The following is a 26,410-nucleotide window of genomic DNA, read 5'->3' as shown; positions in this document are numbered from 1 at the left end:
ACAGGACTGACGAAAAAGAAAAGAAATGCATAAGGTAACCAAGTTCTAGGATTTGAAATATTTACTTTGGAAATAAATTACTTTAATCACTTAATTATTCAGAATGGAAATAAAGAGGGGAGTCAACCTTTCCCATGTTTGGATTATAGTTTAAATTATTGATAGTTCCTTTTTTTTGCCAGTCCTGGGGCTTGAACTCAGGGCTTGAGCACTGTCCCTGGCTTCTTTTTGCTCAAGGATAGCACTCTAACACTTGAGCCACAGCACCACTTCTGGCTTTTTCTATGTATGTGGTGCTGAGGAGTCGCACCAAGGGCTTCATGTATATGCGGCAAGTGCTTTTGCCACTAGGCCATATTCCCAGCCCTGATAGTTCCATTTTTAAGACCCTCAAAGGCATAATAAAATATGTATATGAACATCCCATTGAAGTAAATTGTTTGTAGAATCTTTGAACACTTCATGAGGTAGATTTAAATATGCAACAATAGCTCGGTGCGAGTCGCTCACACCTGTAATCCTAGCTACTCAGAAGGCTGAGATCTAAGAATCATTGAAGCCAGCCTGGGCAGGAAAATCCGTGAGGCTCTTATTTCCAATTAACTACCAGAAGTGAGGCTGTGTCTCAAAGTGGTAGAGCACTAGCCTTGAGCAAAAGAGCTCAGGGACAGCTCCCAGGTCAAGCCCCTGGACCAACAAAACAACAACAAAAAAAGCCAGGTGAGAAATGATTAACATGAAAATTAAGAATCCTTTCTGGTGTTCTCCATCACATGGTCTTTCATCAGACTTTCCAGTAGCTTACTGAAACTCCTTCCTTGGTTCAGTGATAGAGAGATAGGGAGTCTACTTGAGTAAGGTTATTTTGTTGAGAATAGCTGTGCATGTCTACCTGAATAAAGTTATTTTGTTGTACTTTGTGTGTGTAGCAGCCAAGAGAGCTCACTGGCAAGTGGACACAAATCTGCTGAGTCCTCCCACAGGCTGAGGGGCCCAGCTTGAGGTAGCTGTTCTCTGCAAAGCTTTCCTTGAATGTCTTCCCTGACTCTCTAGCTAGAGTTGTTTTCCCTTTGTAGCAGTTCAGCTTGTTCTTACCACTGTCAGATTCATCACCATTGCTTTGCTGGTCTCTCTGCCCACCTGAGAGCATTAACACTTAGCAACTAATTTTAAGAGCTTTTTAATCACATACTACCCAGCTACTCAGTAGGTGGAGATCTAATGATCAGTTTGAATCTAGCCCCTGGCATAAAAGTTTGTGATATTCTTATCTTCAGTTAACCAGCCAAAAATTTGATAAAACTACCTACGTGGGATACATGGTTTTTAGTAATTTCTTGTCAGTCTGGCAAAGATTTGCCAAAGGATTGCATGACACAGCCAAGGACTGAGTCCTGAAGCATATACTAGCTAATCAGTTGGAAAGTAGTCAACTAGATATTACAGCTCATTTTGCTGGGGACTGGCTAGTGGCCCAGCCAGCATGAAAGCTAGGTGGGAGCCTGTGCTGGGGTTGGCTTAGATTAGCACTGCTTTTGATAGAGGGGCAAGTGTGTGTTTGGGTTTACTGTGCTGGGCAAGAGAGTTGTGGAATTTGTCTTGAGTTGAACTCACACATTGAAGTTATTGAGCAACTTACATGCAAGGCCATGACCTAGACTCCCAGCTGAATGGCCCACGTGGCGGAGCTTGAGCTGGGGGAGCTGAGGACAGCTCACATCTGCTCATCTGCTTATATAACCCTGCTTCCCAGCTTCCAGAGCCAAGAAAACACATAAGCCAGCCCAGCAGGGCTGAAGGCCTGTGGTAGCACATGCCATGCGCCACACAGCAAGGGTGCTTTGGCTTGGTTTAAGGATTGACCCAAAGCGTTTAGCTATCAGTCCTATACCTGTGGTCCCAGGCAGTGACACTGAAATTGGCTGCTTGGCTGCATGATTCTGAGTAGTGTTAATTGTTGCCTTCTTGGAATCTGAGCCCTTTGGATGTTTGTTCTCAGTGGATGGAGCCCTGTAGCATGTCAGGAGAAGCCTCTAGCTGACACTGGATCCCAGAAGACATTTGACTCCAGATCTGGTGCTGCTGAAGCTCTTCAATCTCAATGGTATGGGCTCAGGACACTCAAGAGTTGTGGAGGTGTCAAGAGAGAGAAGGTACAGAAAGAATTGTCAAATTGGGCAAGGAGGGTGAATTGAGGCTCAGTGCTTTTGATGTTATGGAGGCGTGTGATGAGGGTTATGAGAGGGTCACAGATAGTAACAGCAGAATGAGAAGAGGCTGTCTGTGATAAAACTCTGCACAGAGCCAGTAGAGGAGTAAGTTGTGGTCAGATAAACCAGGGAAATTTTCACTTATATTCTGCTATATGTTCGTCAGGTTGCTTCTGGAAGACAGGAACTGTCTTGTCCATCCTCCTTCCTTCAGCCCACTCCTCTTGGCTGGCATGCAACTTGGCATTCACTTGGTACCTAAAAAGTATTGGTTGATCCAACTTGAAAGTAATCTCAACACATCCCAGGGAGAATTTGCTTTAAACAGACATGGCAGAATTATAGATTGGTTTTATGGTAGACTTTGGATTTTCAGCATGTCATTGAGTGTGTGTGTGTGTGTGTGTGTGTGTGTGTGTGTGTGTGTGTGTGTTGGGTTTTGGGAAAGAGGAGGGGGAATGAAAGATGCATCAGCTCCATTCTGGGTGGTGAGCATTATCAGTTGCTGAGGGAACCGTGGAAGGGAAGCAAGTTAGTTTGTAGGTGTTGATGAATAAGTTTGAATAAGAGTTAATTTGAGGAAGGTCTTGTTTAGGATTTCATGACAGCTAGCCATATCCTTTGGCTTGGGTTGGAAGAAAGATATCTTTACCTAAGTGAAAACAAGAAAGAATGTCTAGGGAGAGCATCAGTGAAGATTGATATCAAGAAAAGAGGCTGAGAAAGCATGGGTGGCAAGATAATGGGCACATGAGTGAGTGTGATGCTGGTAGTCAAGACTTCTTTCTAAGTCTCCCATCCATGGCACTCATTCTTCCTGCCTACATGGTTATTCATGCCCCCATAGGTAAGGGAAGATGAGAGCAGAAGATGAAATCTTCTGGAAGATTTCCACAAGGTCTGGGGTTGGGTCCCTATTGTCCTGGTTTCCGAGTGTCCCTGAGCATTCAGGTCTTTCTAAATACTCCAGTCCAATCCCTGCAAATAGGGTAAATTGTATCCTGAGAATGGATGGCACTTGTTCAAGGTACTTCTAGCAAGTCACTACAGGGCCCAGGAAACTTTCCCTTGCCTGAGGTACTTTACCTCAGGACCATCTTTCTGTAGTCCCTGCAAGTGCCATTCTAGGATACTTGTCAGTAAGTGATTTGTCTGGGCAGCCTGAAGTGTGAAATCTTGCCCTCTGTGTTGGTTTTAGAAGATGTGAACAAATTAGTAGTATGGCAGCCCAAATGCTTCTTGGTTCTCAAAAACGGGGGTTATGTTTAACAGTATCTTCAGAACCAAAGGCAAATGTAGGGCTGTGAAGTGAGACACGCCTTGTCTTCTTTTCATGTGCTTCATAAGCTGGGGATTGTCGGGGCCTCTGAGGACCCCTTCTCCTCACTTCTCCGGAGGAGATGCCCAAATGTTGGGGTCTCTAGGACCCCTTCTCCCCCTATCTCCCAGGGGAATGCCTGAACCTCAATTCTATGGCAGAAGCTCTGCCCTACCCCTCATACCGGCAGAAGGAGTAAGGCGTGTCCTTACTGGACTGCTCTAAGGTGAAGTGGGATGCCGAAATCCTTTCCTCGGCCCCCCATAATGTGTCAGGAGCCGCAGGACAAAGATATCGGGGAGACGGTTGGATGGTTGAATGGGTCTCCAAGGATTTAATTGGGAGGGGGGTTTATATAGCGGTAATGGCGGGAATGGAAAGGACTTGGGCCATTGGCTAAGCCGGGCTGCCCATCAGGTGATGTCATGAAACTTCCTTTGTGGGCTGGACAACCCCTATCATGGTGGCATGCGCGTGTCTGCCTCCCCCAGGGGCGGGGTCTTCTCTTCCAGTTGAGGCCGGAATGTGGGAGGGACTCCCTGTTACACTGTCCCAGGACTGGGGGAAAGGCAGCGTCTCACTCTTGGCGCCCTTCCCCCACGAAGGCCAAAACTGAGTCCCCAACAGGGGATTTCTGCAGGCCAGGCCTGGTATACCTGATGGGGAAGGGTAGAAGTAGAGGGAAGTCCTGAGGCCTTGCCTGAAAGCCTCAAGGTTTGTGAAGAGAGCCTCTCAGCTCCCTACTTATTGCCCAACTGATCCTGGTTAATTATCCCTTCCAGAATTTGCTGAGTTGCACTCTCTAGAGGAGGAGCTTGAGAGTCTATATTTGTACCAATTCCCTGAGGAAATTCTGATGACAGGATTTGGAAAAACTGATCCAGGGTAACCACTGACTTAGTCCTGGAACATGGTGCTTAGGGTAGCTGAGGCATCTGAAAAGTTGGAGCTAAGTCAGTGGAAGTCTTGTGAAAGACAGAGCTATGAGGTTCTTGGCCTCCAAGAAGGGAGGTCGTAGGCAGAAAGAAAGCAGAGCTTTTGAGATTTCCCCCTACCTAGTTCCTGAGCTCTGCAGTTGTCAGAGATTGAAAGGCTGCATCTCAATTGATGTCAGACACTCATTGCAAAAATTGCCAGTTTGAGGAGCTAGAGAAGAACATCTGGCAAAAGGGAAGGTGTGGACAGATATTGATAGTTTATAATTATGCAGTGGGGACAGACAGTTGACTGGAAGGCCTTGTTGCCTAAGTAAGGCCACAGCCTTAGCAGGCTCTTAGCAGGAAAGTGATAGGTCCACAGCTGTGGGTTTGGGGTGGTTAATTGGAGATAAGAGACTAGCTTTGAACTGAGATCCTCAGATCTCAGCTGTCTGAATAGCTGGGATTACAGGCCTGAGCCACCAGTGTCCAGCTCAAAGGCTATGTTTTCCACTGAGCATCTTGCTGGGTCTTCTGTCTCCTGGAACTATTTGGAGAAAATCTGAAGTTCAGGGAGTTCTGCAAGTGTAGGTTTAAGTTTTAGCTCTGTCCATGATCCCCTTGTGTGTGCCTGGACCCCTCCATGTGTGCCACATGCCTGTTTCTGGATCTTAACCATCTCATCAGTTTTTCTGTGAGCCAAATGTTCTTGCTGACTCACTGTCTGGACCCTGTTCTTTTAGGCCAGAAACATTGGAGCCATCCCTAATTAACTCCATCTTTATCCCTTTGGTTGTTTTACCCTCTATTTGTCTATTTTTTGTGCTGGTCCTGGTGCTTGAACTCAGGGCCTGGGCACTGTCCCTGAGTTTTTTTGCTCAAGGCTAGTAATAAACAATTTGAGCCACAGCTCCACTTCCAGCCTTTTGGTGGTTAATTGGAGTCTCATGGACTTCTCTATTCTAGCTGGTTTCAAACCTCCATCCTATATAGATCTCAGCCTCCTAAATAGCTAGGATTACAGGCATGAGCCACTAGCAGCTGGCACCCCCTACTTTCACTAAGCATTTTAAAAAACGTTCTTTCCAGAGAAAAGTCGGGCCTAGTATTCTGTGGCTGCCAGCGTTGGTGGCCCTGCGTTGTGTCTGGTGCCATGTTCGGTTCCAGCTGCGGCGGTGTACGCGGCGGGCAGGACCAGTTTAACTGGGAAGATGTGAAGACTGACAAGCAGAGGGAAAACTACTTGGGTAACTCGCTGATGGCCCCTGTGGGCTGCTGGCAAAAGGGCCGCGACCTCACCTGGTATGTGAAGGGCCGCGCACCGTGCGCGGGGCCGAGCCTCGAGGAGGAACTGGCGGCGGTGGCAGGAGGCCGAACACGAGGCTCTGCTGGCTGCGCTGGGCTACAAGAACATGAGGAAGCAGCCCACCGGCCTGAGCAAAGAGGACTTTGTGGAAATCTGCAAGCGAGAGGGAGGAGATTCGGAAGAGAAAGGTGTAGATCGGCTACTGGGGCTGGACAGCACGAGTGGCTCAGTGGGCCGTGTAGCCCTGTCACAGGAGGATAAGGAAGCTGCCAAGCTGGGGCTGTCGGTGTTCACCCACCACCGTGTGGACAGCAGCAGCCGAGGTTCTTCTCCAGCAGCTGCCAAAAGGAAGCCACACATTGAAGACAAGGTGGAACCTGGTGATGAGAGCCACAAGAAAAGCAAGAAAGAAAAAAGAAAAAGAAGAAGAAACATAAGAAGCATAAGAAGAAGAAAGACAAAGAACAGAGAAAGGAGGCTGAGTCTACCTCCTCATCTCCCTCTCCTGGCCCGGCCTAGATGCCAGCGGCATGATTCCGACTCTTCTTCCCCCTGCAGTAAAAGAAGGAAGTGACATAGCAGGGACTGTGGAAAGAGTCCATCCCACAGACAGCAAGCAGAAGGGAGGCTCTGATGACTGAGTGGGTGGCCTGATACCCACCAGAGCCCTGGGTGTTCTCCGCCTGGGAGCTTGCTCACTACTAGATTTCATGATTGGGCTTTGTGGCTGCTGTGTGGTTCCCACCCTGATTACCTACTGACCTGCCTGGGGGAATCCCTCCTGCCAGGTGAAGCAAGTGGCTACTTTCTGGAGTGACCCTGAGCCTTGCCTTCAAGGTCTTGGGAGTTGATGTCTGGCTGCTGGGGGACAAGAGGTGCTTCTTAGAGGAAAATTCTCCAGGTTTCTTTTGACCTGGGTGCCTGCAGAGTCCATGAGGGTGGTACTAAGATTCATCTGCCTAGAAGGGTCTCACAGAGATTAGACTTCTGCCTGCTCTGCAAAGGTTCAGGCCCAAGAGCTGTGACCAAGTGTGGTTACTTTTCACATTCACTTTGTACCTAAGTAAATGTATTTTAAAAGTAGAGCATTATCTCAGAGTGGCAGGATAGTGTGGAAGGGTAGTGACCTGGGGCCCATGGGTAAAGTCTCACATTTACAGGATAGTCTTAGCCTGAAAGTGATTGAGGGGGTGGGGGGTGTAATACTTAGGTTTGAACTTCTCTTTGTGCTTTCTAGACAGGTACTCTAGTTTGAGTTGAGCTCTGTTTTTTGTTTAACTATTTTATCTTTTCTTTTTTGGTACTGGGGATTGAACCCAGGATGTTGCCCTTGCTAGGCAAGCGCTTTGCCACTGAGCATGTTACATCCCAGCCTGAGCTCTGGTTATTTCTGAGATAGAATCAGTATTATGCTTCCTGCAGTAGCTGGGATGACAGGCACTTCCCTACACCTAGCTGTTTGAAGTCTTATGAACATTCTTGCCCAAGGCTAGCCTAGAACCACAGTCTTTCTGATAGCTACCTCCCCTTTAAGTTCTGATGTCTTGTAGTGATTCCTACTACATCTTGTGCAACCAGAGCAAGCCTCCGTCCAGTGCCCACCTGAAAATAAAAGCCTATCAATGGGGCTGCCTTTTACAAAAGGCCAGGTGGTCTAGGTTGAGCCTGTAAGGGCAACCATGGCTTGAAGCGCCTAGGGCCCCAGGTCCCCCTCCCACCCCCCTACCTAACCCAACCATCTCCTCCTGCCCGAGTGCTGGACTGGGCACTTAACAAAGTGTGTTCATGGACCTAGGCATAAAGAATAGAAAACAGGCTGTATTTCTAAAAAAAAAGGTTCTTTCCAGCTGTTTCTTATGCCCAGTCCCCCAGGGTCTTATTGCTTCTATCCCTTCCCCTCAAGTTTGATTCAGTTCTATATCAGTTCCCTTCTGTTTCCCACTTCCTGGTTTGAAGCCCTTTTCCTCCACACTGCTGACCTCTACTCTCCACCCTTTCTCACATCCCTTTCCTCAGTTACAATAAATTCAAAGAACTGTGGCCTTTTACATCTCTGCTGGTGGCAGAGCTAGATCTCAGCCTCAGAATTTATAAGAAAATGCTTTATCATCTGTGCTCACTGATCTTTTCAACAGTCATTTTATAGTGAGTTAGAAAGGGAGGGTTTGGGGCAGGGAGGGTTTCATCTGGGAACCAATTGTTTTAGTTGGCCCAGCACTGAGGGTCTAGGACTCAGGACTTTCAACACTGAGGTATTTCCTGAAATGGTCACTTTTGTGCTGGACATCGCACCCAGTGCTGGGCCCAAGTGCTTTTTGCACAGCTATATTACCCTCCTCCCCTTGTCCCTGAAGAGAAGATAGCTCCTCTGCAGCTGTGGTGGTCATCTTGTGCATTCAGAGTGTTGTATCCTGTGGCTTTCTAACTTCTCCTTCCCTCCTTTTCTCTAGTTGGCCCCATGCTGATTCAGTTTAATTTTCCTGTGGATCTGGATCTTTTGGCAAAACAGAACCCCGAAGTGAAGATGGGTGGCCGTCACAGCCCTGAAGACTGCATCTCTCCTCATAAGGTGGCTATCATTATTCCATTCCGCAATCGGCAGGAGCACCTCAAGTATTGGCTCTATTACTTGCACCCAATTCTACAGCGCCAGCAGTTGGACTATGGCATCTATGTTATCAACCAGGTGAGGTCTGGGAGGATGCAATGGGGAAAGGAGATTATACAAATGGTGTATAAGCAGAAGGAGAGGGGAGTGATTTCATACTTAGGTAGTTTTCAGTGAAAAGCCAACAGGGCCATTATCACCACCCATATTTAAACAGTACAGATGAACTAAATACCAACCAGTGGACTTGCCTGTTGCTATCTGCTATCAACCAAGGAAAACTGCTAAGGTGTGTTTTGATGTTTTTCTTTTTTGGAAGTAATCTTCTGGCAAAATTGAAAGGGGGAAAAAAAAGTTAATCTTAATTAGCCCACAGCAGAATATGGGTAATTTCCTGACTTTGAGTAGCTTTATGTTTTCCTTGTTCTTTCTGAAAAACAGAACTGCCTATTTAGATGTCAGACTTTTAGGTAAAAATTGGTTGGCTCATTGTCTTCTGAGGCACCATAGGAGACAGTTTGCTGGTGAAATGTCTGGGAAGTTTGATTCACACACAGGCCATCTGAGAGTTGTGTAGACAGAGCTGTGTCTGAGAAAAGTGTCTGATCCATGGTGTGTTGGGCTTTTACTCTGCTAAGGAAGCTCACGCCGAAGACTTGCCAGCCTTCATCACTACAATCTGCAGAACCAGACTGATTTCCAGAATTAACTTTGTTTATTCCAGTCTACTTGAGGAGCATTGTTACTTTTCTAAGAATATATAACTTTGGTATTTAAGTTTATCCCAAATGCTTAAATTTGTGATAAGCTTAGGTACAGTGACATGCCTGACCTTTGTTCCAAATTTCATTGAAACTCATTTGAAGAGACAAACTATGTTCTTTTGTGCATTGCCCCAGCATCTACTTCATTTCAAGGTCAATTCTGGGTCTGCTGGAAGTAGAAAGGTTATTTATTGCTTCCATCAGAATCTGGAGGCTCTTCTGTGTGCCCTTCCCTAGGTTCACAGGCAAGTCAGAAATAGCAGTCTGTCCATATAGCATTCTGAGTAGTGCTGGGACACAGTGCTGGTCTCAGTTACTGCTGGGAGGGCATAAAGAAGTACAAGGTCCCAGTCCTATCTATTTGGCTTTCAGCCAACTTTTTGCAGGTGCAACTTGCTTCCATCTGAGATCATTTTCTTTTCTTGTTTTTGGTCCCTAGTACTGAAGAATTGGGGATTGCACCCAAGGGCCTTGCTAGGCAAGCACTCTATTACTTAAGCTATACCCCATTCCTTTTGTTATTATTGCTATTAACTATTATCATTAATCAGATGGGATCTTGCTCTTTTTCTGGGGTCATCTTCAGATCTTGGTCTTTCTATCTTCACCTACTGAATATCTAGGATTACAGGTGTGTACCACCACACCCAACCATCTTTTTCTTCTCTTCCACCAGCTTCTTCCATCTTAGGAAGAACCTTTTTCTTCCTCTTTCCCAGCTTGTCTTCCATTCCAGTTTCACCCCAGTTAGCCTTTTAGAAAAATACATAGTCCAGATAAGTCAAGAAGCAGCTTATTATAGAACAGTAAGAAAGATTTTTGTGCCTGGTTTTGACTTTAGTGCATTATTTGTTGAGCAAGTAAACCTTAAGAGCTATTAGCCGCAATAGAGCTCTTTCGTCTTCCATATCTTGTGCGTCCCCCATTTGCAATGAGAAAGAATGCTTTAAATAAGAGTGACTTCTGGACATCTAGTCCAGAGGCTCCAAAACAGATTTTTTTTTTTTTTGGCTAATCCTGGGGATTGAACTCAGGGCCTTTGCACAGTCCCTGGCTTCTTTTTGCTCCAGGCTAGCACTTGAGCCACAGTGCCACTTCTAGCCTTTTCTATATATGTGGTACTGAGGAACCAAACCCAGGGCTTCATGTATGTGAGGCATGCACTCATTAGGCCATATTCCCAGCCCCTCAAAACAGATTTTTTTTTTAGTACAGAACTTATTTGTGTCTCATTGAAATGCTATACATAGCCCCCATTTATAGCAGGCCACAGTGATGCTACTCTACTTAAAATGGCGGCCATGCCTCATTTCCATATTATCAGTTTCCCTTCGGTGTTTGCTAGGACTTGCCCAGACCTCTAAAGGCCAGACTGAAATTTGCTACTGTATATAACAGGTCTGGAAACCGAGACTCAGAGAGAAAAAATAACCAGTAGAGAATTACATAATTGATAGCAGGTCTGTAGGTTCAGTCACCAGCTCCTGACTCCCAAGTTTAGTGTCTTTTCACTATATCATAGTAATTCTACTTGAGGCCATTTAGCTTCTGTCTGAGGTCCTCCACATAGTCTGATGTCCAAGTGAGCTCCATGCTCACCTGGCCTTGTTATTTCTTAGTGACCTTGGCCAGGCCAGTAAGCGCTTCAGACCTTATTCCTTTCCAAGGTAGAAGAAGTTTAATATCTCCCTTACTGGGCTTTCGAGCACGTGGTACGTGATAACCTTCAGTAAACATTATTTGTCTTTCCTCTCTACCCTCCATTTTTCCTGTCTATTGCTTCTGTTCAGTACTGTGATGATAAACTCTTTACTGTTCTTCTTCCCTCTTGTTTCTCCCTGACTCAATTTTCTCTTTATCTTACTGTGGGGAAGGGGTCCATGGGGTCAGATCATAATGAATTATGCTGTGAACCAGATAATAGAATCTCAGAGGACTCAAGGACCATGTGTTGACTTATGAACTTCTTCAGAAGGTTGTATCTTAAGTCTCCCCTCCCCCCAGGAGAAAACTCTCACAGGTCGTGTGTGTGTGTGTGTGTGTGTGTGTGTGTGTGTGTGTGTGTGTGTGTGTGTGTGTGTTTTGCCAGTTCTGTGGCTTGGAACTCAGGGCCTGGGCACTATCCCTGAGCTTCTTTTGTTCAAGGCTAGCACTCTACAACTTGAGCCACATCACCACTTCTGGCCTTTTCTGTTTATGTGGTATTGAGGAATTGGATCCAGGGCTTCATGCATGCTAGGTGAGCACTCTGCCACTAAGCCACATTTCCAGCCCCTCTCAGAGGTTTTTGTTGCTCATACTGTTCATAGGAAATTGTTAACCACACTATTCAGTGTAGGCCCCTGTAACAAATTATTTCTTAATACCTACCACAACAGCTTTTATCTCAAAATGTGTGTGCTGGAAAGGTGAGTGGAAGGGGCTTTACCAGTTAAGTAAGTGTGGCTTTTTGTCCTCTGGATCTACACCTTTCCTCCTACCTTGGCACACTGGTGTTTATGGATCTCATTAGGACTCCAGCTTATCCCACTCTTACAGCCAAGTGATCCCCTAAGAGATTCCAATACCTCGCCTTAAGTTGAGTTTGGACCTTGGTATAGAGGTGAATGTCAAGGTATCATAGCAAATGGGGAATGTACTCTGTATTTCCTCATACTTCAGTCTGTAAAGGAAGCCATAAAGTCACCTAGATGTCAGGAAGGCAGATAGCCAACTGTCAGCACTAGCCCTAAATAAGGAAATGCGGAATGCTTTGAGAATTATCATAAATACTGTAAAACAAGGAGGCATACAGACACAAATGTGGGTGTCTCATAACCATGGCACCTTTGGACCAGAGCCAGCAGCCAACAGTTATTTCTCCATTCCAGATTTTCTGGTGCTTCTGGTTTCCTCACTTAGCTGTGTGAGCTCTTTTTAGTTCTGATCACATTAGTACTTCTCTTTAAACCTTTTTTTCCAGTGCCCATAGGCAAGGACCTGAGATGCTAAGCCCTGACATTAGTGTCTGAGACCATCTCCAGACACCTATCCTTTCTGCCCGTGCTCTTGCTTATGCTATCATTTCTGTTTTCTCTGAGGCTTTCTTTCTAAGCATCGTTTAGTTCCACACTTCATTAATTCCATGGAGCTGAAGTTCTCCTGGAATAGAACTGACTTTTCCTTTCTTCTTGTTCCCAGATCACTTGGTGCTTTCCAACAAGGGATAATTTTCTGTATGCCTCATTCTGGTCCCTGAATTCCCAGCCTCTCAAGCCAGTTCCTTCCTACCTCCTGTCCTTGCAGTTCATCTATATAGTCTAATATAGACATGATTGAAATTTTGAACTTGAGGCCTCCCTCTGAGTCCTGTCTGTCTTATTTACACTCACTTTCAAGAGCCCTTGTTCCTGGTTCTCTGGATGGATCCATGCCTCTTGAAAGTAAAATCTTTTTTCCTGGCCTGTTCATATGACCTTTGGGAATCTGCATAGCAGCTCTCTGGGGTCTCTCTGTAAAACTCCCTGCTCAGTGCTGACCAAGGTATAGCCCACAGAATGACAACTTTTTCAGGAAAAAAAAAATGCTAACAACCAGTTTAGCCTTTTGGTTATTCATAGACATAAAACTCATTTGTGATCTTTGGATTTTGGCCAAGTCTTCCAGTGAAGACTTCTCATTGTTCTTGTTGAGGGACGGCTACAGGTAAGTGCACAATGGCCAGCAGCAGAGCCAGCACTTAGACAGGAGTCATCTTAGCTCTTAGGAATGCTCCATTTTGCCATGTTTATTCCTGGAATGACCCATATGCCCTTACCTACCCTGTGAGTCTTATTAGTTCACAAGAGGGGAACTTAGCTTTTGATTAATAGCCACAGAGCCTCTAGGAGGCTTGTCTGCTTGTTAGGCTTCCCTAAAGGGCTGTGAGGAAGCAGAAAGAGGAACCAAATCATTGTCCCAGGGGTATTTGTCTGATTTAAATATTTTTTCTCTCCTTTTCATCTGTGTAGTGTTTTAAGGATGATAATATGATAGTTTCGGGCTGCTTGTTAATAACTATTTGGATACAGTCCTTTGTATTCTCAGTGAACAGGAGTATCTGTTCTCAAACCTCAAGTACTCTCATTACTGACCCGGACAGCTGATTCCTACATGAGATCAGGATCATTTGGGATAAAGCAGACTAGTAGAACCACCTCATTAGTGAAGATGGCTACCTAGGCTTTGCCCCACTGGTTTGGTTTATATCTTATCATCTATGTGCTTCCCCCTCCAACACCTCTGCTATTCTTTCTTCCTTCAGCTGTGGATATGTATGAGGATGGCGTCAGAAGGGGTAGTGCTGGTCTGTCCTGCCCTCCCCTTCCTTTGACCATTTGGTCCTTTCAGAGCCTGTGGGGGGGTAGATGTGTTGAGTGGGGGAAAGGAAATGGGAGTGTTTGTGCCACCACTGTCTGAGTCCTGCTCCTATGCTCTCCCCTACCCTCAATGGCCCCACCTCTCCATTCTCCTGGGGAATGTATTGAAGCACTTACTGGTACTCGTCACTGGTGAATTGCCTCCCTGGACATTGTTCTGGGAAATGCCATTTGCTTTGCTCACCTTTGATTCCATGACAAGAAAATGATAACTTATCAGGACTTTGCCTTTGCCCTGGAATAAGGGTGATCAGAATGGGCCCTTTTCCTTTTGTAGTCTTGACATTTTCCTCTCTTTCCCTTAACACACTCCCTTGCATACATCCTTCTCTCTTTTTTCTTTTTTTTTTCTCTCCCTTTTAGCAGGGGCTTGTTGCCTTTACTTTTTTCCTGTTTATAACAAAAAGCAAACTGAAGGAAGAACTCCTCTCTGAGATCTGCTTCTTCCTCTTCACCTACCTTCTCCTCTGTACTCTCCGCCTCCTATAGAGAGAGGAAAACCGACTTACCTACTGCTGCCATCCTAACTACTGGTGCCACTGCTGCTGCCACTGCCGCCGCCACCACCACACTGGTAATGTTCTCACATCAAATGCAGAGTCAGGTCCTGCTGGACATGGGGAGCTGTGTGAATACTCAGGTGAATGTGGGGTCTCTTAGGCAAGTGCACAGGACTACTGGAAACACTGAAATGGTTGGAAGCCAGCCTTTTGTACAGAGGTCAGAGATTTTGCTTTCTTTAAATTAAGTCACAGTTGAGCTCATATTTAATGTATATATAAACATTTGTGTCTTGCTTTTTTTTCCCTTAAATTCCATATCATCTCCATCTTCCCATGTTACTTCATAGTCTTCATATTTATTACTTTCCATGCTTTGTAGTAGTTGAACATTGAGTTTCTACTATATTAACTTTTCCTCCCTCAGAAGACTGTAGATAATATAGTAGTAAATATCTTTAGGTCTGAAGTTTGTTCTGTGTTGACTTCTTCCATGTGTAGGAACATTTCTCCAGGCTAGATTTTCAGATGTGGGAGTATGGGTCTAGAAACAGTATGGGTCTGGCCAGGCAAGAGGCAGGCATTCACTCTAGCTTAGGTAGAGCTGAGATTTAAAACTTCTCTATGTACCACACCCAGAATCCCTGTTGGACCTCTCTATGAGCTCATTTCTTCTGATGTGTTCCTTTATAACAAGGGTCAAGGATGTACTCACTCCTCTGAATGATTTTGGCCAAAGAGAACTGCCTTTTGAACCTGGTTCATGATCCTGGTTGGTCAGTTTCTTCTACTCACTGGGTGAAAAACTTAAATCTCAGAGCCAAGTTTGGTTGAGTGCTTATGTTTAAGCCCAGAGTTAACTGTACTGTACTGTTGCAGTTAAAAACCAGCCCCAACTGTTGTGAATCCATGAGTGAGTAGGTATTAGCCATGTCCTTCTTTGGTGTTTGAGAGGTATAGAAAGCCACACAGGGAGTGTTCAGCCAACATTGCCCCTGTTAAGGGGTGGGGAGTGATTTTATGATGGGCTAGAGCATGTTAGTGGGGAACAACAGCCCATCCCATAAGAATTCTGACTCACAGAGTGTCTTGGAAGCAACCTCATTACTGCTATGCTACTGGCTTTTGGTGGAAGACAGGCTAATAAACCCATTATGGTGTGGGGATATATCTACTGATAATACATATGGATCTGCTATTCCAGGAAAGTCAAGATGGAAAGGTAGTTAGGATTTGGGCAAAAGTGGACCATGGTTTTTTGGAGGCAATCATTTATTTCCCTATTGATATAGGGAAGGCCTTCCTTAACTACACTAAGGATATTCCTGGTGGTTAGACCAGACCCTGCTACCTGTCCTGAACCATCCCCCACCCCAAGTGGGGTGCACCCCAAGTACGCCCTGGGCATGTGCGGCAGAAGAGGAATCTGTGCTTTGAGCCCTGAGAGAGGCATTCTTTTCTTGACTACCATTATTGCCTATGCTCCCATGTCTCATATGAATCATATAATAGCTTCCTAGCTGTTCTCTCTCCCTTCACTTGGATTGAAGCACAAATCCCTCCTTGACATGCAAAATCCAGTGTAAGGCTCCCTTTGACCTAAATAAAGACAAATCCTTTAAGCAAACCTGCAACCCTTCTCTCCCATGATTTCACCTGCTTCTGCTTTCAGATTTCCTTTAGGCTTTATCTATTCTGAATTTTTAAAAAATATTACCTTTAAGTAGTTGTACAAAGGAGTTGCCATTCAACAAAGCAGTATATGGGTACAATGCATCTTGATTAATGTTACCCCCTTTTAGCATTTTCACCCATCCCTCCCAACCCACTTTCTGAATTTCTCCCCCCGCCTTTCTTTTTTAAAGACATGGATTTATTTATTTATTTATTGCCAGTCCTGGGGCTGGGACTCAGTGCCTGAGCACTGTCCCTGTCTTCTTTTTGCTCTAGGCTAACTCTACCACTCTACCACTTGAGCCACAGTGCCACTTCTGGCTTTTTCTGTTTATATGGTGCTGAGGCTTCATGCATACAAGGCAAGCCTTCTACTGCTGAGCCGTATTCCCAGCCCCTTTTATAGTTTCTTGAATGTTCTTTTTTTCACAGCCTTTACAGATGCTCTCACCAGGCAGTATGTTCCTCTGCTCATAAAACTGTCTTCTCCTCACTTGTTTGGTCTTTCTGCTTGCAGCAGCCTCACTCAGTCATTTGGGGAATTTAGTTTTGGGTTTGTTTTTTTTTAACCTTCTTTCTGTCTGTCTTCTCCTGTTACTCTAGAAGGAAGAGATATTTGTAAGCCTTGTCTGCTAACATAAGGTGAAGCCCACCTTTAAAGCCTGGGTTGTCATCTGGGTGCCCGTGGCTCATGCCTATAATCCTAGCTACTCAGGAGGCTGAGATCTGAGAATTGTGGCTCAAAGCCACTGCCAAAAAACCAGAAGTAGAGCTGTGACTCAAGTTGTAGAGCACTAGCCATGAGCATAAAGGCTCAGGTACAGTCCCCTGGACCAGCACAAAACAAAAACAAACAACAACAACAAAAAAAAAACAGAAAAAGTAGGTTGTCTTTCAGAAGGACACCGTGGTATACTGGCTCCTTACTATACCATGTGACTTCCTGAAACACATTTCACAGATCTCAAAAGGTCTCTGACTTTGTTCTGCGGCTGGAGACTAAGCATGTGAGCTTTACAGACTTAAGTAACTTAAGTCTTAATCCTTTTTGAGAAATTCTCTAGCCATCAGAGAAACAAGATTTGGGAAAGAAATCTTGAAGCTGGGAAGGGCACAAACACTAAAGGAGGTGACTTCAGGTTGGATTCTTAAGGGACAGTCTGGAGGTCTTGATAGTTTAACATGGGTGGGAAAACCTGTTCTTGTAACTACTATAGTATCCAATTTATTGCCAGGCAGTGTGCTGAGGTGTTTTCATGCTCTGTCTCATTTAATAAGCCTACCTGGTGGTTACCTCCATGACACAAAAGAGGAAAGATCCTGGTCCAGAGAGGTGTGGTTCACTCAAAATTACTTAGCTAAGAAGTGAAGAAGCTGGCACTACTGGGACTTACAACATGCCTGAAGTGGAGTGATAGTGCATACCTATAATCTTAGCACTTAGATACAAAGCAAAAGGATGAAGGGTTCAAGGCTGTCCTGGATGCATAGCAAGACCTTGTTTCAAATAACTAAGAAAAAGAAGAGGGAAAAATCATCTCTCACGATTGTACATTTGACTTGGTGTGATAGTAAGTGCTTGATAAATGTTCACTTGAATGAAGTGCACTTGATGGATGTGCTGGTGGGAGAGAGTCTGGAGGTCTTCCCATCCCTTGTGGAGAATGAATTACCTTCAGTTCATGATTTTAAATTTCCAACTCCTAGGAGAGAAGCATTGATTAATTCAGTTGGGCAGAGGGGTAGAGCTTGTTAAGCTGTCTTTCTCATTTTTTTTTAAAAGGTGAGTCCTCAAGCATTTTAGTCAAAGAAACCTAGAAAATTTTTCACTTTTGTAGAATGCCAAAGGAAGAAGAGGAAGACACACTTTCTTCCTTCTGCCCATCTAGCATTCCTAGCTAACAGATGCCCTGTTCGTCCCCTCTCCTGATTCCCACTGATGAGACCAGACTAGAAAGCAGGTAAGAAGTAGTATATAGTGTAGGTTATTGGAGAATTGTCTAACTAGTTCTAAGTATGAGCCAGATTTTGGAGCTTTGGGCCACCAGTGGAGAAAGGGGCTGAAGCAGGTCTGCACAGGTCTCTCTTCCAGGCTATTATTCCTGAGCCTTGGCTCCAGAGTGCTCATTCATGATTTCAAATTTCCAGCTCCCAAGAGAGAAATATTGATGAATTCAGTCTGTCAGGCATCTGCTTAGATCAAACACTTGTGACCAGCAGGTCCTGTGAGAGCCCTTGCCCCATTTCTTGGGGAATGTGCTAAGAGAAAGGTTGTGAGCTGAGTAGCCATCCTTGGAATCTACTACAAAGGTATGCAAGACTTTGTGAGAATGTTTCCCGTTTAGTTGCTAGAAAAGTGGTCAATGGGTTTTCATGTTAGAAAATGTATGTCTATTTGAGGCAAGGGTTGTTACAAGATAATTGAGATGATCACATAATATAGGCCATACATGTAAGGACACTTAATCCATGCCTAGGACATAGTAACTCCCTCCATTTGGTATTAGCAATATATTGTTACAATAATAATTCCAATAACTTCATAATTTTCATAGTCATTTCTAAAGTTTGAATTTTTTGCCCCATGGCTTACATGGAATTAGCTGAACTCAGAATTCCAGATGGACTCTTTCAACTGGTGGGGCAGCCAAAGAACACAGTGTGCCTTTGGGTGTGGCCTTCTTGTTCTGTGCATTAGCTTTTGTCAGGGGCTAAAGAAAGAAGGTCTTGTGTGTAAGATGTTTTCTTAATTCTTCTACTATTCTCTTGGCTGTGTTTTCTGACTTCCTGATACCTATCTTTCTCTAAATATAATCGTTGTTTTTAAGTCGCCTGCCTGAGGCTGAGCAGCAGTGTGCTCTCTGTGCACTTTGGCAGCATTGTGGAATCAATTTCCAAGTCCTTTTTCAAGCACATGCAGAGAAGACTTAGATATCCCATTTCTGAGATCATGAATGGATTATAGGCCCAGCTCCTGTGAGACACTGTATACCCCAAGTAGAGCATCCTGATATATTGATCCTAAGAGCTATGGGGAAAAAAGAGCAGCAAGTGAGAATTCCAAAATGGTAGGCCTTCATCTCTTTGTGGCAGCGTTATGATATTGAGATGAGAGCATTTGTGTGGAAGGGTTTCATGAACTGCTTAAGTGACAGTTTTGGGACTATCTACTGATTTAGGGTATAGGCATTACTAAGAGCAGACACTCCCCCACCCCCACCCCCACATACACACACAGGGTGACTCCTGTAGTGGCTGTGTGGTTGCCATCTACCATTGTATTTTGAGGTTTATTGTTTTCTCATTCATTCACTCATCCAGTCAGCCAGCAACTATTGAGCTCTTATTGTATGACATGGGGCATGAAGGTGAGTATAACCCAAACAGTCTTTACTGAGTGTACATTTTGATGGTGATGCTGAAAATAAGATGATGAATCAATAGAGTATGAGATACCTTATCAACAGCCTTTGTGCTTTGACCCCTGTGGCTAGCACCCTGAAGCAGTTGTGTTTCTCAGACACCCTGATTCTGTGTGGTGTGGATCAGACTGCCCTATATTGTGAGTACCTTAAGGGCAAAGATTGACTTGTTTGCTGTTTTTCCAGCACCTAATTTACTGCCTGACACGAAACCATAGTCAACCTTATAAAGAGGGTAGAAATAGAAATGTACCCAACAGTCATCATTTCCTGTGTATATTTTCTAGAGTTTATCTCTTATATACACACACACACACACACACACACACACACATACACACACATACACACGTGACGTGTGTTTGAACACCTTTTCTTTTAGAACTACTTTTTAATGTAAGTAGTACTGGAGTTTGGACTCACTCATTTGTGCTCATTAGGCAGTTACTCTTCTACTTGAGCCACTTTCGTAGCCCAAACACTAATTATAATAATTTTTTCTAGGTGTAGGAGAGGATTGAACCTTGGATGTCTACATGCTACACAAGCACTTTATCATTAAGCTGCATCCCCAGCCCTCTTTTTACTTTTGAGCAAGAGTCTTGCTGTGTGACCCCGACTAGCTTCAAACTCAGCTCCTTCTACCCAAGCATTCCAAATGATCTTCCAAATGATCTGTTTATCTCCTTCCTCCTTCCCACCCCTACTCCTCCCTCCCCCCTCTTTCTTTTCTCCTTTCCCTTCCCCTTGCCTTTTCCTTCATTTCCGTCCCCTTCCATACTTCCTTCTTTTCTTCCTTCTTCCCTTTCCTCTAATCCATTGTATGGTTATGTATGACTTACTTAACTAGTTCCCCAGTGATGCTTCTGTTGTTCGTACATTTCTGCAGTGATGCTCATTCTACAGTGAATATTGTCTGTACTTATTCACATGTAAAACAAACTCCTAATGTGCAGTTGCTGATTCAGAGGGTTGACAGGATTGATTTGTGAAGTAAAAGTAGGAGAAATGAAGCCCAGCAGTTGACCAATGACTATGATCCCTGTGAGTTTTGGTCTAAGGCATTACAGCATCTAATCCCATTTTTTATTTTTACACCAGGCTGGAGAAACCATGTTCAATCGTGCTAAGCTCCTCAATATTGGCTTTAAAGAGGCCTTGAAGGACTATGACTACAACTGCTTTGTGTTTAGTGATGTGGACCTCATTCCTATGGATGATCATAACACTTACAGATGTTTTTCACAGCCACGGCACATTTCTGTAGCGATGGACAAATTTGGATTTAGGTAAGAGATATTTAGCTAGAGTTTGCAGTAAATGTGTTACTCTTTTATATGTGAACTAGGACATGTGCTTTTTCCACCCAGCAATGCCTCGATAGCAGTCTCTGCCAGAGAATGCCACTACTGAGAAATGGCTGCTTTTTAAGTCAAACCAGTTATTTTAGAAGAAAAGAGGAGTTGGGAATGCCTGACATCACTGCCTATCCAGATGAGAACCATTTTTAATGTTTGGGATGGCTCTTAACTTTAGGTTCCCATTATTTACTGTATGGGAGGTTAAGGTAGGAGGATCTCAGATTTAAGGGCAGTGTAGACTCCAAATCAAGACCCTCTTCCCTAGGAACCCTTCTCCATTGTTGGTGGGAGTGCAAATTAATACAACCACTTTGGAGAACAGTATGGAGGTTTCTCAAAAAGCTCAACATAGACCTACCCTATGACCCAGCCATACCACTCCTAGGCATCTATCCTGAACAACAGGTGCCAAGATATCAAAAAGACGTCTGCACTTCCATGTTTATTGCTGCACTATTCACAATAGCCAAAATATGGAAACAACCCAGATGCCCCTCCACAGATGATTGGATCCAAAAAATATGGTACCTATACACAATGGAATACTACATAGTGATTAGAAATGGTGAAATATTGGTATTCGCAGGGAAATGGTCAGAACTTGAACAAATGTTGAGCAAGACAAGCCTAGAACACAGAAAACAAAGGGACATGATCTCCTTGATATATGACTGTTTAAGGTAAGGGGAGGGAGAGAGAGACCAGGTCTGCAAAACCAAAAACTTCTTGTCAAATGGTATTTCCCACAGGTTTGGGTCAGCAACCCTACATTATGTAACTAAAACCAAACAACTACTCAACATATAAAGGCCAAAAATAGACCTCTCAGTGGATCACAGTAGCTCAAAAGCTATGTATATATGTTCATATAAGACAAGGATAAGCAAACTCTATTGTTGACGTTACATTTAAAGTCCTAGGTGAATTTCCTTTGGTGTAGGCCACGTGGCTACTGTATATGTTTTTTGGTACACTGTGTAATGTATATATGTCTACCTGATCTAGGGAAGGGAAAGAAAAACAGGGTGTAAGATATCACAAGAAATGTACACACTGCCCTATTATGTAACTGTACCCCTTTTGCACAACACCTTGTCAAAAAAATGTTTAATAATAAATAAAAGAAACAAACCTATATAAAAAAAAGACCCACTTCCCTCACCCTAGTATTCCCACAAACAAAATAAGTAGATGATGTCTTTAATTTCATATTTTTATCTGGTTTGGCTGACTTCCCCTTTCAAGCTTTGAGCTTGAGTTTTGCTTAATTTATGTGATAGGTTTTAGTCTCTTAAGAGCCTAAATGTGGCTTAGAGTTGCATTTAAGGTTGACGTAAAACTGAAGTCCTTGAAGGATCCACAGAAAGACCTTTGTGTGGCTCTTGGGGCATATCCTACTTCTTGACATTTCCCATCAATGCTTATTCTGTTCCTCAGGTGTCTGCCCTTCATAACCATTGAGATATTTGAAATACAAAAAGGTATGGAAGAACAAGATCTCAATACCTTTCTACTTGGAAATATGTAAAAACAGGTTCATCATTATGTATTTTGCTAAGTCAGGACAAAGTAGAAATTTCCAAGTAAGTTTTACAATAGCAAATTTCCAGAAATGCTACCTGAGCTGTTTTTATGTATGTCTTTTGTTAAAAAGGATAGGGAGGGAAAGGGAGCCTGAGTGGCACAAGGAAACCAAAACAAGCTCAGATGCAGAGCTGGCTGGAAGGAGTAGGCATATAAGAAACAGTCCTGAGCCACAGTGAAAAACTGGGTTTATGTTCCACTCTTGTCACTGCCTGGTTTTCTAGGTAATCATAGAAACAGCACTGTGTTCTTGGAAAGAGTGTCTACATTTTGATATCTGAATTTTCTCTAATATAATCTGAGTCTGGCAGGAAAGCAAACTAAACAAACAAACAAAAACTCTCAAAGTCCCCTCCCCCATTACAAAATGTCAGCGTATTCATGTATCAGCAAGCTTTATTTTGGGGGTGTCAAAACTTACTAACCATGTGTCCTCTGTGTTTTTTTTCCCCAGCCTACCTTATGTTCAGTATTTTGGCGGTGTCTCTGCTCTCAGCAAACAACAGTTTCTTACCATCAATGGATTTCCTAATAATTATTGGGGCTGGGGAGGAGAAGACGATGACATTTTTAACAGGTAATGCTCACAACTTAGGTATTTCTCTTCTGCCAACCTTCACTTTGAGTGTTTGAATTGGTGCTTAATGATTATTCAAGGATTGAAACAGCCCCCATTCAGCCAGATGCTTAGATGTGTGCTCTTGTAGGTCCTGTAAATGCTGACCAGGGTCTTCAGGAAATAAATTGATGAGATTTTTTTTCCCCACCATTTTTGTAGTCTGGTAGAATGGTAGGTTCATTTTGATCTGCCACATGCTAAAGGAGTAAACCTATATCCTTTGAAAAAAATGTCAGCATCTCATTGTGGTCCTCTTTCATTGTGAAACAGTTTTCCCTGGGCAGAATCTTAATTTTCTTCACAGAACCTTTGTGCTGTAGTTTTATTTTGGAATAGTTTTATCATACACAAAAGAAGAGAGAAGCCTGGTGCCAGTATCCCATGCCTGTAACCCTAGCTACACATGAGGCAGCATCTACAGGATCATAGTTTGAGCCCAGCCAGGATTTTAAAAAGTTCACTAGACTCCATCTCCAAAATTACCAATTAAAAGTAGGGCTTAGGCTGGGAATATGGTTTAGTGGTAGAATGCTTGTCTCATACACATGAAGCCCTGGGTTCGATTCCTCAGCACCACATATATAGAAAAAGCTAGAAGTGGCTCTGTGGCTCAAGAGGTAGAGTGCTAGCCTTGATAAAAAAAGAAGCCAGGCACAGTGCTCAGGCCCTGAGATCAAGCCCTAGGACTGGCAAAAAAAAAAAAGTAGGGCTGGAGTTGTAGCTCAGATGGTATAGAAACAACCTAGCAAATTTGAAGCCTTGAGTTCAAACCCTAGAACTGCACAAAACAAAACAAAAATGGAGGAGGAGGGGGAAGAAGCAACAGCTAGAGTAACTAAATGAACTCTTGGGATCCACCTGTCCCACAACTATCATGACAGAGCTGGTGAACCTGTCATGGTTGTAGATGGTTTCAAAACAAAACATCTATCAGTGGCTTTTGAAGTCACATTTTGTTCTGTCCTCCTTGGCAGTTGAGCCTTCTTTTCTCCCATTAGCTGCAGATCTGAAGTACATTCTCTCTCTAGGAGCCAGTCTGGATTCACCAGTTAGATTCCCAAAATGGGTACATTTATTTGACAATTAATAGAATGTGTCCCATCAGAGCAATATCCATGTCTATCACTCAAGATCACCATTGTGTGAGGTCTTTAATATTGGCCATGAAAGGAACTTCAGTTTTTGAGTATGCAAGATTGGTTATCAAGCATACAAATATTGCATATAAAACGCTGCCAGGCTGGCCAGCAGGGAGAACACTGAAGACCTAGAACTAAGGGTACTGACAAAAACAAACTCATTTTGAACTGCCTTCGGGGGAGCACCTTGGAGGTCTGAGGTACAGACCTGAGAAGATACCATAGACTTTCAATGGTCAGGACATTTGGGGAAGGAGGGAAATCAAGGATTGACACACTAAGGTGTAGGACTTGAAGAGTGGAGTGGGTAGTGTGTGGAGTAGCTTTTCTTAAAGATAGAGGTACTATGAGGCTCTCTATATGGCAGACAGGAGGATGAGCACCAGGAGGAAGGCAAGGCCAGAAACTTTAGGTCATCCAAGATCAGTAAGTCTTGCCTCTAACTTTCATATTCCTACTGTCAAAGGTATGAGTTTTGATCCTCATCCCATTGCCCTGGACCAACACAGAATCTCCCACTCTTCCTTGTAGTTTTGTTCTGTGCCCGCCATTTTAAAACTATTTACCAAAGAGACTTCACCATGGCCAAAACCATTTGGGAAAGCACTGCCCAGCATGTCTCCTACAGACACTGTTGCTGTCCAGAGGTTTGTCCTGAGAAGGCATCCATGATTTAGGCCTTGCCCTTCTTGCCAGCTTCATCACTTGCCACTTTTACCCCACCCCCTTTTCAGCAGTCCTCGGAAGTTGGCGTTCCCTATGGGCACCATGTTTGCTCTCCTTCCCATGCCTTTCTTTGCCTGTCCTTTGGGCTGTCCTGGCTGCCAAAACAGCTCTACCACAACTTATGTGCTCACAACTTATCTCTGCTCATTTTCCCTTACTCCACCTTAGTTAAATTCTTTGTCTCTCCTCCTACCCCTACCCGACTTTCCCTTCTTCTAGCCTACCACCAAAGACCCCACATTTTTTAGCTCTTAAAAAAAAAGAAATATAATTTTATTGTTATTACTAGCATGTTGTAGAGAGGGATTCTGTTTCATAAATCAGGTAATGACTATATTTCTTTTTAGATAATGTCACCCCTTCCTTTGTTTTCTCCCATTTTCCCCCTCCAAATCCTGCCTACAAGTTTGTTTACCCTCTTCTCCCTCCATTTCTGTGCCACCCCTCTTGCCAAAGAACCACACATTTTGAGCTCTCACATTGTAGGATCTGTGATTGCACACACCATAAACTGCATAATCAGGCATGAGAGGACATGGAAGAGTGTGAGTTTTATTACCAAGATTGCACTGGGCTGGGTCCTGGCATGATGCTGGGGTTTGGGTTGAGTGAGAACATCAGCAGGTGGATGGATGGAGTAGCAATTTTGCAACTGGAATTACTGAACCTTATGGCAGCTCTATGATAACTACTTGTCCCTTTACTCTTTGCAGATTAGTTTTTAAAGGTATGTCTATATCGCGCCCAAATGCTCTCGTTGGGAAGTGTCGTATGATCCGCCACTCAAGGGACAAGAAAAATGAACCCAATCCTCAGAGGTCTGTATGATGCTCATCCTTATTCCTCCTCCCACTTCTAGAGTGGGACAGTCTGCAGACAGAGAAGTTCTTCAGAGGGCTCAGTATCTCCAGGGAAATGGAGGCATAGAGGGTGTCCAAACAGAGGCAGGGGTCCACGTTGGAGGTGGAGTAGGGGAGAGAAATACAAACTTTGAATGATTGCTTCTTAATATTTCTATTTTGACACCCTTTGTCTCTTTTCTTCTTCTTTTCTTACAGGTTTGATCGAATTGCACACACAAAAGAAACCATGCGCACTGATGGTTTGAACTCACTCACCTACAAGGTGTTGGACATACAAAGATACCCATTGTATACCCAAATCACAGTGGACATCGGAACACCGAGCTAGCACTTGGATACACAGAAGAGACCTGAAAATGACCAGGAACCTCTGTAGTGTGTCTCTGCCAGTCTGCTGGGCTGGTCCCTCTCATTTGTACAATCTGAGTGATAGGTCCCCTCACTCATCAGCAGATGCTTTTCCAGATGACCAGGATGAGTGGAATTTTTTGCCCCCCACTTGGCTCGACACATGAATAAGTTCTACAATGGTGCAAAAGCTGTCCACCTTTGGAGGCTTCTTGGCATGTCACTGTATCACCCAAGGAGTCAGTACTTTACACGCCTCAAAATTTGGTGACTTGTGGGACTCATTCTCACTGTTAAATTGCTAAATTGTGAAATGGGTAAGAACCTGGCTTTTAATTATATTGTTTTTCGCTTCGTGAAAAATTGGATACTACTGCTGAATTTAGATTGGTATGCTGTTTTTGGTTGCCTTATTTTAAACAGGACCCCCCCCCAACACACACACACAATTTCAAGCAGTCTCCTGTTTCTCCTTACCTTTTTTCCCCAGTGGTATGCAACTGTTACAACCATTGTAATAGTGTGTCTCTTTAGCAAAAGAATATTTTAAAACTTGAGCCTTGAACCTTTAGTCCTGCTAATGTATGAATTCCAAGGCAATTTTTAGCCCTGGAGCAAAAACCTTGAGTGTTTTCACTTACTGTGCCTATCTCC

The 26,410-nt window shown here is 43.9% G+C and overlaps 1 protein-coding gene and 1 pseudogene across 1 annotated transcript in view; both read left to right on the top strand.

Annotated features, from left to right (window-relative positions):
• B4galt1 (beta-1,4-galactosyltransferase 1) overlaps window positions 1-26,179 on the top strand; it is a 50,024-nt gene extending 23,845 nt beyond the window's left edge. Inside the window, exons 2-6 of the mRNA XM_048362420.1 lie at window positions 8,202-8,437; window positions 20,218-20,405; window positions 22,516-22,638; window positions 25,259-25,363; window positions 25,604-26,179. Coding sequence (XP_048218377.1) covers window positions 8,202-8,437; window positions 20,218-20,405; window positions 22,516-22,638; window positions 25,259-25,363; window positions 25,604-25,736 — 785 coding nt within the window. The 3' untranslated portion in view covers window positions 25,737-26,179. The remainder of the gene's footprint in view (window positions 1-8,201; window positions 8,438-20,217; window positions 20,406-22,515; window positions 22,639-25,258; window positions 25,364-25,603) is intronic.
• LOC125363342 lies at window positions 5,570-6,965 on the top strand (annotated as a pseudogene).
• Window positions 26,180-26,410: the final 231 nt, after the last annotated feature.

This window comes from Perognathus longimembris, chromosome 1 (assembly GCF_023159225.1).
Source record: "Perognathus longimembris pacificus isolate PPM17 chromosome 1, ASM2315922v1, whole genome shotgun sequence".
Taxonomy (NCBI): Eukaryota; Metazoa; Chordata; class Mammalia; order Rodentia; family Heteromyidae; genus Perognathus; species Perognathus longimembris.
Note: the sequence above shows the minus strand (reverse complement) of the source record. Positions and strands in the feature narration are given on the sequence as shown.